Below are 15,725 nucleotides of genomic sequence, written 5' to 3'. Positions count from 1 at the left end.
CAAAACAAAACAACTGGCCAGTTGGTATAACCCTTGCTTTTAGGAACTAGAATAGTCATCAAACTGCTGTGCAGCCTTAATGAGAAATCCAGTATCATCTTCTTATTTTGCTGTGAAAAAACTTCAAATTATTTAGAGAACACATCATCACGATCAACATCAACATCAACATCAACACAGTTGGTATAATCCTTGTTTTTAGGATAATTCTGCTCTGGAAAAATCATCATTGAGTTTTGGGATCATAACAACACACAAACAAAAACAAACAACACTCAATACCAGACACCACAGGTTAGGACAACAGATGACAAACATATATTGCATTTCTGGGTTTGCCCAAGCAACCCTCCTATTTCCATTGGGGTCTAAGTATACAAACAGTGGTCTTCATATTCTGAGTCTGATTCCATGTCTTCCTCTTCCAGGTCCGGGAAGTCTTAATGCAAAAGAAGACACAAACACACACAGAATTTTTGGGAAAACTTAAGAAGTTTTAGTAAACCATGATTAATTGTTAATTAATTGCCGAACTGCTCCACTGCAGTTTCTCCTCCTGTGTTGTTGTTTGCTGCAGGACAGAAATATTTGTAGTTAGATCTCATCTTGGGAGCAACACAGCATCAAGAAAGCAGACATTTTTCCAATGACGAACTGATTAAGTTGTTTAGGATAAATATTGTCTGTCCTCTCTTAATTCAGGTCAGAGCGTTAAAAATAACATTTCAGCATAATCTGCTTTATTCTTACTTGTTAGTTAGTAATAATGTTGTTTAATTTTTACAAGTGGCTGTTTCGTGATGCTGAGCCGTACACAGATAGTTCAGGATCAGCATTAAGTTTTTCCAGTTCTAACTGAATCAGAAACACCTCATACCAACGGTGTGACATCAGAACTGTTTCTAAAATCACATGATACCATAACATGTTTCCATACAGATATTATAAGCCTAGGTTAATTTTATTTCTGTATTTATCCTACTTCATCCTTTATTTTTCTTTGAGGATCATGTTGTGGTCCCTGCTTCTGATTTTCCTTCCAGCATGTGTGGCGTGTGTGTGTGTGCGTGGCTTTATATGTGAGTGTGCATGTGTCTGTATGTGGCTCTGGGTTTCACTGCTTTGTTTTATCTAAAAGCTCTTTGTTCCATAATTTCTTGGATGAGAAGTGCCATATAAATAACATCTGATTGATTGATCGATTTAGTGCACTAGATTAAAAACTTTCTGGTCATCTCTAATGGAACGTCTTCCGATGAACCAAAACACCTAATTACATAACATTTCATTCATCCCATTCATATCCTTTTTCTTTCAACCATCACGCTACCTATTGGCATCCTTCTCCTTCTCCCTCATGTAGCCCTTGTCCCCCAAGCCGTTAGTGCCCCCTTTGGGATCTCCTCAGCCCCCACTCACCATGGCCATCGCTTGGCAACCGAACCTTTTTCCCACATTCACACAAGTCCTCATAGTGTCCCAAAAAAGGCTACGGACAGGTTATTTTCTCCCTGTCCAAGCCTCATGTGGGACAACCTGAAAACATTCATATATAGGTCATATATTATATGTCATATAAAATAGTAGGTTAAATAATGCATAATATAATGCATAATAGGGATAGCTTCAGCCAAAGTTAAGTCTGTGTCTGCACAGATTTTTATTTTGGCTTTCTAAGCTGCCCTGTGCTCACTGTTTTTAAATGCGCCATAAAAACAAACCTTGACTTGTCTTGTTATGGCTCAGTCTTTGCTGCAGCTGTCTTTCTGTTATTCTAAACCTATTTGCTTCTTTGTTAAGAGAGTATATTAATTGTTTCTGCAGTTAAGTAGTTAAATGATTTAGTTAAATAGTCAAATGTTTTAGTTTGAATCTAAAAATTGGTGATAACTATTGACTATTGAATTGGTGACCTGAGACAGAGGAAATTTAGAGCAGCTAAAATTTTAAAGTCAAGTTAATATCTCCTAATAACAATAAAGGCTAAGCTTTAACAACTTTAATATGTTATCAAATTGTTTGACATCTGACTGTCTGGCCGTGATATTAAATTCTAAATCCTGGTTGTTTAACCTATGTCACATGGTCTGACTGCCTGATTTCAGTCCTGCTTCAGGTGAAATCATAAAGTTTCAATTTGTAGAACATTTTTTCAGATTGTATTTTAATTAAAGGAGCAAATCTCCTAAACACTCTGCTTGTGTATTTGACTTTAGCTCTTTAAGAGAGCTATTCAATCTTATTTCAGCAACCATTTGTATGAATGTCTCAAACACTGTTCTTCCTGGATTTAATTTTTTCTTATCTCATCATTGCGATTTTTGCATTGTAAAGCTGGTTTTAGTTTATCTACAGACTTTGGTGTCTTTCCTAATCATATGCATGTTAAAATAGATGGATGAATCAATACTATTTGCACTAGTACAAAACTAAACCCCTAATATAATCATTATAAACTCAGGCCAATGATCACCCAGAGTCTGTTTGGATTGTTCTCACTCTCAGGGCTGAATGAGAGAAAAAACAGTGTTGAGAAAAGACAATCTTAGGGTGTGCACATTTATGACAAAATTAAATTGGGAATATTATGGCTCAAAAAGCGTTTGAGGCTTTTCATTATTCATTATTCATTATTTCCTGTAATGCTGCTGCACAGCTGATCTTTAGTTAGTAACTTCAGGCCTCAGGTCAAGACTCCAAATCTGTAAATTGTTTCCTTATAGTTCTCTTATTAGTGCATTGATGCTGAAAAAAAATAATTAACTTTTGTCAATAAACTTTGGGATCCAATATATCATATATCATAAACTTTTTCCTTCTGTATTATGCATGTGCTTGATTCTTACTCTCTCGTTTGTTTTGAAAATATTTTGAACACACACACTCAGCCTCAGTGGAGCAAACTCGCACACTCTTTTTTTCTGCATTTCTCCAGTCTAATTTATCTGTCCCTCGTTTTTCTTCTCACCCCGGACCATTTTCTTCCATCTTTCATTCAATTTTTGTGACATATTCAAAAGTTATACACGTGTTAATCAAAGTATATGGAAGACGTAATTGTCCAAAGGCTGAAAGTAGTGAAGAAACTTCTATGCAGAACGCTGTGTTCTGTGCGCTCCACGTCTCGGGGTTACCCCACTTATCAAAGCATTTGTTTATTCCAAAACTTTGGGTCACACCATAAAAATACTGTTTTCCCCGAACAAAGCCACCCGTATTGCACGCGCAGCCACTTGTTCTCCCCCCTTTTTATCTATACCAACCCCAATATTGAACAGAAACCACCCGAGATCTGCTGGCGCAGTCAAATTTCTTCGAGCGGCGAACCCCAACGCACAGTTGCATGAAAATTAAAAAATCTGACCCTGTGTCCTACAGTATAAATTTATTCCTGTCAGACCGACTATGTCTCGGGATTATAGACCGCTTCGCACCCCGGAAGTCTCAATCCTTCGTCCTAACTTTCGTCAGAGGAGAAACCTTCCGTGTCGGAATTCCACTAATTTTTTTTATTTATTTAGTTGACCCACATATTTTGGGATTTTATAACTACTTCGGCCACACTTAGCTATTAGTGCACGGAAAAAAATTTTGAAGACAAGTTCCCCGACTGGGATATTCATTTATAAAATGAATTTATCTTTTCTTTTATTTGTTCGAATTCACTAGTCAGGACACTTATTCACTATCCCTGTGTGAGGCTATGTGTTTTTATACTGGACGTGTTACCATTCAATGCAAACAGACAGACAGTACATTAACACTCGAATTTTACCATGACCAGAGGACAACTTAATTCAGACAACTTCATTTAGTTTATTCAATATGCAGAAATTTCACATTTAGTCATTAAGTGGTGTTCTGCTCACCTTTTTCTGGCACCTGATTGTCTGAAAAAAGCTGTCCCTCCTATCACCTCGAAGCGTCCTCCCTCGCACGGGGGTCGGTCGCACGGCACGGTGGTCCTTTAGCCTTTGAATCGCGGGTCACGGCACCATTTGTTAGATTCGGTTCTTTTAGTAGGAGGCTCAAGAACGGACCGAAGTAATTCAAGTGAAAATGAAGTCTTTATTGGTATGGCAACAAGTGCAGTATTTCAGCGCTGGTCTCAGTCTGACAGACCTCGCAAGAATCCGTCAGACCGAGCCCCGTATCTCCGGTTACACCTCGTATATATATCTCCTAGTTTCCCACGGTGGATCCCTTGTTGATCAAATGTGATTGGATATGAATCGTACTAACCCAAATAATGTCTCTGAGGAATTCAAATAATGTGTGTGCATCAATCTGCCCTTGGTTTCCCAGGCTTTCCTAATTGTTTTGTCTTTCTACTCCTGCATCACTTAAGGTCATATGGAAAAGTACTGAGACTTATTTAATTCCTAATGTCTAAGAACAAAGCCAATTCTGACTTGTTTGAAGACAATACATCTGGAATATCTTGTTAAATGAAAAAGTCTTTAAAACATCTTGTTTTGAGTCACATATCATATGAAACAAGCTTTTTAAGCTAATTTCAAGATCACTTTTAACTCAAAAGTCCTAAATATCACATCTTATTTCAAGAAATATTGACAAGCCGATTTTCATTAGTTCCATTGGCAGATTTTTTTGCTTATTTCAAGCAAAACGTCTTGTATTTGCTGTTTTTTTACTTATTTTTGTAGGGGCATTTTTTCCAGTGCAGGCCCCTCTCTGTGGAGCCAGCTGCCAGTTTGGCTTCAGGAAGCAGACACCCTCTCTACCTTTAAGATCAGGCTTAAAACTTTCCTTTCTGATAAAGCTTATAGTGAGGGATGGCTCAGGTGACCCTGAAACAACTCATAGTTAAGCTGCTATAGGCCCAGACTGCTGGGGGAGCTCCCATGATGCACCTCTCCTACCTCTGCTCTCTTTCCTCTCCATGAACATGTGACATCCTTGTTGTCATTAACTTGTGTTTCTCTCTCTCTCAGCAGGTATCCCTGGCCTGGTGTTACGGTGTTTGTTGTCCCCTCTTTCCTGTCCTCTCAGCCCCCAGCTGGTAGAGGCAGATGACAGCCCTTCCATTATTTTGGTTCTTATGGAGGTTTCTTCCTGTTAAAGGGAGTTTTTTCTCTCCACAGTCGCCCTTGTGCACGCTCAGGATTGGATCAAAGAGAAGTTATTTCAATTTGCTCTGTTTGAACTGGCCTAATTTGGAATTTATTGAATAGGATTTGATATAATCATGATTGTATTACAACGAATTGGTCTCGAATTGGCTTGAATTGGACTGAACTGAATTCAGTATGCAGGTGTACATGAGCCACACTGAATTTTGATCACAGTTTTCTGTTTGTTGCAGACAGTCATAGAGGGAAACAACCAAGAGGTAAAATGAGAGTAGAGAAGTCCCTGAAATCAGTCCCTGGGACTGAAACACACCTGAGCCAACACCTGGAGCAGGTAGCATAAAGGTGCGCACTTGTGCAGTATCCACAGTATGAGTGTGTATGAAGTGTCCCTCCAGAGTAACTCTGCTGTGTCCAGATGATGAGAGCAGATCAGCAGCTGTGTTCAGCCTCCCCATGATGGACGGTGTGACGCCTGAAACTCTAGGTGAGTCCCACCTGAGGGACTACAACTACCTGGCCCTGGTCCTCGGCATCCCCCTGATCCTCATCATCATCCTGGGGAACGTCCTGGTTTGTTTGAGTGTGCTCACAGAGCGCTCCCTGAAGACCGCCACCAACTACTTCATCATAAGCCTGGCGGTGGCCGACCTGCTGCTGGCGGTACTGGTTCTGCCGCTCTACGTCTACTCTGAGGTCAGTGAGAGGTCGCAAAACAAGAACAGGTGAATTCAATTCAATTCAATTTTATTTATATAGCGCGAAATAACAAGTGTCATCTCAAGGCAATTCAGAGATATAATCCAATTCAAGCCAGTTACAATCAGATTCCTTGTAATACAATCATAATACAATTAATTAAATTCAAAATTCATCCAATTCATACATAAAAACCCAATAAAAAAATATTTTATCTAAGGAGGGGTTGTTGTGGTGGTTAGCACCGTCGCCTCACAGGTTCAATTCCCAGCGGGGCCCTTTCTGTGGGGAGTTTGCATGTTCTCACCATGTATGCGTGGGTTCTCTGCAGGTACTCCGGCTTCCTCCCACCATCCAATAGCATGCATGTTAGACTAATTGGTGTCTCTAAATTGTCCCTAGGAGTGAGTGTGGGCGTTTGTTGTGTTTCTCTCTCTGTGGCCCTGTGATGGACTGGCGACCTGTCCAGGTTGTACCCTGCCTCTCGCTCCATGACAGCTGCGATAGACTCCAGCCCTCCCGTGACCCTACAGTTTATTTTAAGCGGGAATAGAAAATGGATAGATTTGATGTATCTCAGGAAACTAACAGATTGCACCAAAATCTTTCCAAATCTTGCACGAGGCGACTGTGGAGAGAAAAAAACTCCCTTTTAACAGGAAGAAACCTCCATCAGAACCAGAACCAGGAAGGGCGGCCATCTGCCTCAACCAGCTGGGGGTTAAGAGGACAGAAAAGAAGGGACACCGTAACTGGGATACATGCTGAGAAAGAGAAACACGTTATTGACAACAAAAATGTCAAATTTACAAAGAGAAAAAAAGACAACAGAGTGAGGAAAGGTGTATGGGAGCTCCCCCAGCAGTCTAGGCCTATAGCACCAGAACTATGGGATGTTTCAGGGTCACTTTATCCATCCCTAAGATAAGATAAGATAAGATAAGATAAGATAGAACGTTATTAATCTCGAAGGAAATTCCTGTGCCAGATAGCTCCAAAATTATAATTACAATATACAGCAGAGCATCAAATATATAATGTATAAAAATAAATGTAAAAATAAGTATAATGAGTTGAAAAAGCAAGATACGTTAAATACAAAGTAAAGCAGATAATGGCAATTTTCATTGATAGTAATGATGTTAATGTTGGCAGTCCTATTGAGAAGTTGTATTGCACCAGATAATGAATGTAATTGTACATGGTAGTAATAATAATGAAAAGTAAACTAATATTGCACATACAGTTAAAATATTGCACATCTTTTTAAACATGATGTAATATAGAAGTATAGTGCACATGATATTGAATTGCACATGGTTTAAGAATAATATTGCACTCGAGGAGATTCTGGTCCACCATCCGGCGGCTCAGGGGGGGAAGCGGTGCACCGTCAACACCGTGTATGGTGAGGGCGGGGCTCTGCTGACTTCAACTAGGGACGTTGTGAGTCGGTGGGGGGAATACTTCGAGGGCCTCCTCAATCCTACCGACACGCCTTCCGATGAGGAAGCAGAGTTGGGGAGCTCGGACGTGGGGCCTCCCATTTCTGGGGCTGAGGTTGCCGAGGTGGTCAAAAAACTCCTCGGTGGCAAGGCCCCGGGGGTGGATGAGGTCCGTCCTGAGTTCCTCAAGGCTCTGGATGTTGTGGGGCTGTCTTGGTTGACACGCCTCTGCAGCATCGCGTGGACATCGGGGGCAGTGCCTCTGGACTGGCAGATCGGGGTGGTGGTCCCCCTCTTTAAAAAGGGGGACCGGAGGGTGTGTTCCAACTATAGGGGGATCACACTCCTCAGCCTCCCTGGTAAGGTCTTTTCGGGGGTACTGGAGAGGAGGATCCGCCGGATAGTCGAATCTCGGATTCAGGAGGTGCAGTGTGGTTTTCGTCCTGGCCGTGGAACAGTGGACCAGCTCTATACCCTCCGCAGGATCCTGGAGGGAGCATGGGAGTTCGCCCAACCAGTCTACATGTGTTTTGTGGACTTGGAGAAGGCGTTCGACCGTGTCCCTCGGGGACTCTTGTGGGGGGTGCTCCGGGAGTATGGAGTGCCGGACTCCTTGATATGGGCTGTTCGGTCCCTGTATGACCGGTGTCAGAGTTTGGTCCGCATTGCCGGCAGTAAGTCGGACATGTTTCCTGTGAGGGTTGGACTCCGTCAGGGCTGCCCTTTGTCACCGATTCTGTTCATAATTTTTATGGACAGAATTTCTAGGCGCAGCCAGAGCGTTGAGGGGGTCCGGTTTGGCGACCTCAGAATCGGGTCTCTGCTTTTCGCGGACGATTTGGTTCTGTTGGCGTCGTCAGGCCGTGACCTTCAGCTCTCACTGGAGCGGTTCGCAGCCGAGTGTGTAGCGGCTGGGATGACCATCAGCACCACCAAATCTGAGACCATGGTCTTCGGCCGGAAAAGGTTGGAATGCTCTCTTCGGGTCGGGAATGAGATCCTTCCCCAAGTGGAGGAGTTCAAGTATCTCGGGGTCTTGTTCACGAGTGAGGGACGAATGGAGCAGGAGATTGACAGACGGATTGGCGCGGTGTCTGCAGTGATGCGGGCTCTGCACCGGCCCGTCGTGGCGAAGAAGGAGCTGAGCCAGAAGGCGAAGCTCTCGATTTACCGGTCAATCTATGTTCCTAACCTCACTTATGGTCACGAGCTGTGGGTAGTGACCGAAAGAACGAGATCGCGAATACAAGCGGCCGAAATGAGTTTCCTCCGCAGGGTGTCTGGGCTCTCCCTTAGAGATAGGGTGAGAAGCTCGGTCATCCGGGAGGGGCTCGGAGTAGAACCGCTGCTCCTCCGCATCGAGAGGAGTCAGATGAGGTGGCTCGGGCATCTGGTGAGAATGCCTCCTGGACGCCTCCCCGGTGAGGTGTTCCGGGCCCGTCCCACTGGGAGGAGGCCCCGGGGAAGACCCAGGACACGTTGGAGAGACTATGTTTCTCGGCTGGCCAGGGAACGCCTCGGGGTCCCCCCAGAAGAGCTGGAGGAAGTGGCCGGGGACAGGGACGTCTGGGTCTCTTTGCTCAAGCTGCTGCCCCCGCGACCCGATCCCCGGACCAGCGGAAGATAATGGATGGATGGATGGATGGATGGATGGATTGCACATGATAATGGAATGACATGACCTTAAAGTGCACATGAGAATTAATGTCACCCAGTATTGTTAGAGGTAAAACTGAACATAATATTGGTGTTGCTATTCTCATTCAGGTGTGTCAGTTTTCCTTTATAAGTTATAAAGTTTGATGACCACAGGTAGAAAAGGCCTCCTGTGGCGTTCTGTGGTGCTCCTTGGTGGTCTCAGTCTACAGCTGAAGGTGCTCCCATAGGACTCCAGTGTGGCGTGCAGGGGCAGAGAGGTGTTATCCACGATACTGAGCAGTTTCCTCAGCATCCTCCTCTCTGACACCTCCAATAACAACTCAAGTTCTGCTCCCAGGACAGAACCAGTCTTCCTGACGAGCTTATTGAGTCTGTTAGCATCAACTGCCTTCAGCTTGCTGCCCCAGCACACTATAGCGTAGAAGGTGACGCTGGACACCACCAAGTGATAGAACATCTGCAGCATGGTTCTGCAGACGTTGAAAGATCTGAGTCTCCTGAGAAAATACAGGGGGCTCTGACCTTTCTTAAATATGGCATTTGAGTTTTTAGTCCAGTCCAGTTTGTTGTCTATGTGGACGCCCAGGTACAATTCAAGCACAGAACCCTGCGGAACACCATAACCTACTCTGGTCTGCGTTAAAGATTCTTCACTCACAAGAACAAAGTACAGTCTATCAGATGAATATGACTTAAACCCTCCTAATCCAGTTCTTTTAATCCCAAAAACATGTTCAAGTCTCTATTATAGAAGGCTGTGATAAATCGCATAAAACAGACAGCCTACTGTCTGATTTGACGTCAGTTAGAGGTTACAGAACCAGAACAGATGGGCCGCTGTCTCATCTGATGTCAGTAAGAGGTTACAGAACCAGAACAGGTGTGTATGAGCACTGATGGCTCAGACATTCACTAAGGACTCTGTTGGTGTTTAGTTCCTGGGAGGAATCTGGACTCTGAGCACTTCGATCTGTGACGCTCTGATGACGATGGACGTGATGCTGTGCACCGCCTCCATCCTGAATCTGTGCGCCATTAGCGTGGACAGGTGAGTCTAACAGCTCTTTTTGTCCCTCTGCAGCTTCTGTAACACGTTCACAATAATACAATCACAGTATAAAAAAAAGGTCACCTTCTTTCAGTTCTTACGTATTACGGATCAGGACATTTTCAGCTCCTCAGCAGTTGTTACAATAAATCCAACCTCAGATGTACAACAACACATGACATTTCAACCTGTAGAGACTCACACGGAGAGATAGGAGACAATTGCAAGGTTTATTGTCAATATTTCTTTGGCGCTCGGGCCCCGGCAGAGGACATGCAAGCTGAACCGCTGTGAGCTTGCAAGTCCGGCATAGGGAGATAGATGCTGAATATCTTCCCCCAAAAAACTGAGCCGGGGCTGAGCTGGTGAGGGACTGGCTGGAAGGTGAGGAAGGAGCCTGTGAGAAGGGTTGCCCCCCCCCCAAAAAGAGAGAAGTGAGCCCGCCTGGGCTGCCTGAGGAGAGAGAGAACGGGAGAGTGAGCCCGCCTGGGGTGCAGTAGATTAAGCCCGCCTGGCTGCAGTAGATTAAGCCCGCCTGGGCTGCCTGCGGAGAGAGAGAAAGGGAGAGTGAGCCTGCCTGGGCTGCCTGTGGAGAGAGAGAAAGGGAGAGTGAGCCCACCTGCCTGCCGTGGATTGAGCCCGCCTGGGCTGCCTGCGGAGAGCGAGAACGGGAGATTGAGCCCACCTGGCTGCCGTGGATTGAGCCTGCCTGGGGTGCCTGCGGAGAGAGAGAAAGGGAGGGTGAGCCCACCTGGGCTGCAGGGAAAGTGAGCCCGTCTGGGCTGCTGGGAGTGAGCCGCCTGGGCTGCTGGAAAAGTGAGCCCGCCTGGGCTGCAAGGAAAGTGAGAGAACGGGGAGAGTGAGCTCGGTTGATTTGCCATAGAGATAGAAAGCCCCCTTTGCTGCCAAAGAGATAGTGCTGCCAGAGAGAGAGAGAAGCGACAATTAGAGCTGAAGGACTCCACCACCAGTAGTTGATGCGAGAGCTTACCTATAAGCTGAGTGAGCGCTGAGCAGCGAGCACAGATTGAAGGTCTGGACGGATGTAGGAGGAGTAGGCTGCCGAAGACCAGCGACCGAGCTGTTGGAGAGATGCCTCAGGAACACCCTGGACGGCTGCGGAGGTAGCTGCCCCAATCCGAAACCAATGTCCGGAGTATTGGAGAGGGGAAAGGCCAGCTAGAGCCAGGGATTTCCTAAGGAATCTGATGAACCATGCTGCAGTCATGGGGGAGCCGTCGGGAGTGAGAACCGAGGGGCCAATGAAGGGGCGGAGCTTATGGCGTTTGTCAGCAAATTAAATCATGGCTAGGAAGGAACAAAATGGGCCGCCGAGACAGGCTATGGAGATGACGGCAGGGCCTTTGCCCTTAGAATGTTTGAGATGGAGGTCAAAGTGATCGGGAACAAACCAAGTCGTCGGGCATCAGATCTACTGACGGGTTGAAGACGCTCTGAGATGTGAACTCGCCTACCCTAAGGAGTCCGTAGAAGGCCAAGAGAAAACGCTTGACAGGAGTGCTTTAAAGTACGAAGAAAAGGGGGACGACCTCAGGGTTAAAAGAAGGCTCTTAAGAATAGAAAAGTGATGGGTTTTCTGCCATCGAGCTGGGGAGGAGAGTGCTTAGCCATGCCCTTCAGGAGGAGCTTAATGGCATGGTTAGAGAACAGACTCGGGCATGGGCCCAGATGATAGAGTTTTGCATGGAAGTTAAAGCCAGCTAGGAGGGATCGAATATAAGGGAGCTTGAAACGTCGCTGGTCAAAGCTATGCAGGAGAGCCTAAATAAAACTATTAAATGTAAAACATGTTTTTGTCCTTTACAAAAGGGGAAAATTCAATCAAAGGTTAGCAACCCTGCAACCACTGACATGGATGCAAAACACGAGTCGCTGAAAGACAAAGTAGAGCCAGCAGATCAGCTGCAACACAAAAGCACCCATTTACTTATTCAAATATTAACAGCTCCGAGTGGCTAAAATCTTTTAAAATCAACAATATTTCATTGATCCGGGACAAAAGTAGCTGTGTGAGGTGCGCCCAGACACAACGAGAGATGACTGCTGTCACACTGCCTTGGGAGCGGCTGATTGAGAATACGGTGGCGTCGGTGTAAAAACTACTAATAACAAAATCTATCATGTGGCACAATACTCTGCAAACATCCCGCAGATCAGTGTGGCCTTGTGCAGGAGGCAGAAGGGTCACAACATTTCGAGCAGCTGCCAGCAATAAGATTAAAGCCCTGTCTAACGGGGCAGCAGCAGGGCGTGAGGAGCATAGCCGAGCAGAGCAGGGCAGGGCACTGCAGAGCAGGGCACGCAGCGCAGAACCGGGCACAGCAGAGTAGGGCCCGGGAGAGCAGAGCCGGGCAGAGCAGGGTACAGCAGGGCACAGCAGGGCACAGCAGGGCACAGCAGGGCACGGGAGAGCAGAGCAGGGCAGAGCAGAGCACGGAAGAGCAGAGCACGGGAGAGCAGAGCAGAGCATAGCAGGGTACAGCAGAGCACACAGAGCAGGGCACAGCAGAGCAGAGCAGGGCACAGCAGAGCAGAGCAGGGCACAGCAGAGCAGAGCAGGGCAGAGCAGAGCAGGGCGGGGATGTGAGCACAATCACTCGCTGTGATGGCTACTGCTGTGGTTATGTCTAGCTGTAACAGTTTATCCTTCTAAAGGGCCGTGTATACTCTTGCAGCAGTGTGTCGCAGTGAGCTTGTTGCAGACATGACGCAGTTATTTTTGATTTATGCCCACTTTTGAAGCGCGGTCTGCGCTATGTTAATCCCCCGCCACAACGCAAAAGGGACAATCACGAACAAGCTAGGATTGTGGGTGTGGTGGGTGGCGTGTTTCTCTTCCGGTTAAGGAGGTCATTCAACAACAATGGTGACTGGACGAATGCGCACTTTGATTGAGATGCAGCTGATCTATCTAGAAATAGAAGAAATATTGCTACTACTGGAGCTGGCAGAGAGGCGAAAGAATCGTCACGGTTAGCGTCACCATTAGCCAGTTAGCAAACCGGAAATACGCATAGTGTAGAGCGGATGTAGAGTTGACCAATCAGAGGCCTCCTTTCTCTCCTCCCTGCGGCGATATCTGATATCTTTAGATATCTTTAGACCCCCAAGGTGTTGAAAATCTGACAAAATACCGGCTATTTACAAGAAGAAGAAGCATGAATCCACTCGAAGAGGTCCTGGCGGTGAATTTCCTTTCATCATGGTAGGCTTGTCATTGAAAAAACCCGCTACTCCACCTACTGTCCTGGCGGTGAATCGCCACGCAGCACACGCAAGAGCCGGCAAAGCTAAATGAAGCATAAACGTCTCGAGCCATTAACACAAGCGCAAGACGCAAGCGCAAGACGCAAGCGCAAGCGCAAGACGCAAGCGCAAAGCGCAAGACGCAAGCGCAAGACGCAAGCGCAAGGGCAGTTAAAAGAAGTATAATTCAGCCTTAACTGCTAGGCCCGACGTAAGGCTCGAACCCACGACCCTGAGATTACCAGTCTCATGCTCTACCAACTGAGCTAGCCGGGCTGTTACCTGTGTGGTGATCAGCTCGAGGAGGGAAGGGGGCCGGCTTAACGGAATGTAGAGACAGAGGGCGCTACTGTGGGCAACGGCTTGGCAGGAGAAGCATGGGTTTGCGTGAACCAACATAACCAGGAGCTCGGTGTCCAGGACGGACCAGTCCAGGTGAACACCCGACTGTGACAGAACAGAGCCGGCTTTTGAGTCCAGCTCGACTCGGCGCTCGGGATAAACAGAGCAATAACGTCCCTGTAGACCCCGAATGCAGCTACAAACTCGCCGATGGAAAGATCCCCGGACAGGCGGGGATCGGCCGAGCGGAACATAGCCGTGAAATCAGAAGAGGAAGCGACCTGTCGGTCGACCACGGGAGAGGGAAGCAAACAGGGAGACCAAGTTGATATGTTGCCCCTGCAGGATCTTTGGAGCGAAGACGAGGCGAGACATGAGCGTGAGCGGGCACATACGGCTGGCCTGGCGAGAGAAGCAAGCGTGAGACCGGGCATACATATTAACACAATGAGAAATAGTACCACATATTACCCTGCGATGGCTGGGCGGGCGTCGGCAAGGGAAAACGCTCCTTAGGAAGAGCTGAGAAGCCGGCTGGTTCGGCTTGAACCAAAGAAGTCGGATCGGAGGCTGCGCAACAGCTGCTACGTCGGGCTGGAGGTGGGTGGAGAGAGCGTCTCTTTGTGTTTACCGGGCTGCTTACCAGGCTGTTTACCGGGCTGGCTGGTTTCCGGGCTGCAATTTGGCTTGGGAACCATGCAGCTTGCTGACGAACAGGTAGAGCCCAGGAAGGAGTGCCTTATATGTGGATTTGGATGGTTGATGAGCGATTGCCAACACCTGGTGAGTCTGCTATGTTGAATTTGCGGCTAGCCTTCATATTACACTGTGTCATTATTTCTTGAAGAAAGACATACTTCTTTCCATAACAAACAGACATTACACAATCTTTTGCCAATCTTCCAAGGATGGGACATTCGAGCTTTAGCGCAGCGGTTAACCAAAACAATCGTTCAGTTTGTGATACAAGCATGAAAATTGGTACAAATATAGCCAAAGGCATTCCAAAAAGAACTGGATATGGAGGCATCATGAATTTTCAACATGGTGCCCATGACAGCCATTTTTCAAAATGGCCGCCAGCAACAACAGTTTTCTTATGAGTAATGGATATAATATGATATTTTAGACATATTTACCATTCATACTACTTGGTAAATGTCTTATGGATAATTGAAAAGTTGTCATGAATATTCAAGATGGCCGCCATTTTCAAGATGGCAGCCGTCACTTGTATGATTGTCTGATATAGGTGATATCGGTGTCAAATCAGTCATTTTGTATTATTCAGAATTCAAATTTGGAACTTTGGAATTGACCACAAGCTTCCTTTTAATCCCCACATCCATGTAGTTTACATCAGATGTAGTTAGATAGCCGCACCTGAATGGACAGGATGTGCCAGCGCGGGAGAGCCGAGCCAAGGGTAACGGGGCTTTGAATGACTTTCATATAGTTACCCGGATGGTGTACAGATCGCACAGGAATTAAATGGTACTGGATGAACGATCGGGCTAGGTGTAGGGCAATTATCCGAACCTAGTTGTATCCCATACTTTAACGTGTTTACCTAGTAAAAAGTAGTAAAAGTACAAGTAGTAAAAGGTGGTAAAAGGGTTGTATTTGTCTACCTCAAACAAAGTTTTTTGTTGGATGAGAAAATGTCTAAGAAATTCCAACTTGTGAATTTTGATGGTCAAGGACCATCAACTTCTTGCACAGCCAAGACTGACTGGAAGCTCTGTATTATATGCCAAGAACACACAGCAGAGGCATTGAGATGTCCTTTGCAGTCCAAGCGAGCAGACAAGGGGAGTGGTTACACTTCACTTGCAGAGCATTTAATCCAGTTTAATGAACTTGGCCAGCTCCCTTCAACATTTCAGATTGGACGACTGGATGAGGGTCATGGTATTGAAGTTCAAATTCTGCATTAAGAAGTAAAAAAACAAAAAAAAAAAAACGTAAAAAAAGAAAAAAAAACCAAACAATTTAAAAAAATCTACATCAAGAAAAATGTATAATTCGACACATCATCAGATCATCCCTATGTAACCAGTCTGAAGAAATGGCGGCCATTTTGAATTTTCAATGAAATGTTCAATTATCAAAAAAACACATTATCAAGTAAATATGGTAAATAAATTCAACAAATCTTGTCTGCAATAACAT

At 45.8% G+C, this 15,725-nt stretch overlaps 1 protein-coding gene and 1 non-coding gene across 3 annotated transcripts in view; one reads left to right on the top strand and one right to left on the bottom strand.

Annotated features, from left to right (window-relative positions):
- drd4-rs (dopamine receptor D4 related sequence) overlaps window positions 1-15,725 on the top strand; it is a 120,844-nt gene that overhangs the window by 94,300 nt on the left and 10,819 nt on the right. Inside the window, exons 2-4 of one of the 2 annotated variants that reach the window (XM_075472409.1) lie at window positions 5,327-5,427; window positions 5,512-5,789; window positions 9,832-9,944. In XM_075472409.1, coding sequence (XP_075328524.1) covers window positions 5,550-5,789; window positions 9,832-9,944 — 353 coding nt within the window. In that variant the 5' untranslated portion in view covers window positions 5,327-5,427; window positions 5,512-5,549. Of the gene's footprint in view, window positions 1-5,326; window positions 5,439-5,511; window positions 5,790-9,831; window positions 9,945-15,725 lie in introns of both variants that reach the window. The other variant, XM_075472410.1, reaches the window with a different exon arrangement.
- trnat-ggu (transfer RNA threonine (anticodon GGU)) lies at window positions 13,415-13,487 on the bottom strand. The gene has a single exon. It is a non-coding gene; the product is annotated as a tRNA-Thr (tRNA).

This window comes from Odontesthes bonariensis, chromosome 8 (genome assembly GCF_027942865.1).
Source record: "Odontesthes bonariensis isolate fOdoBon6 chromosome 8, fOdoBon6.hap1, whole genome shotgun sequence".
In the NCBI taxonomy this organism is placed as follows: Eukaryota; Metazoa; Chordata; class Actinopteri; order Atheriniformes; family Atherinopsidae; genus Odontesthes; species Odontesthes bonariensis.
Note: the sequence above shows the minus strand (reverse complement) of the source record. Positions and strands in the feature narration are given on the sequence as shown.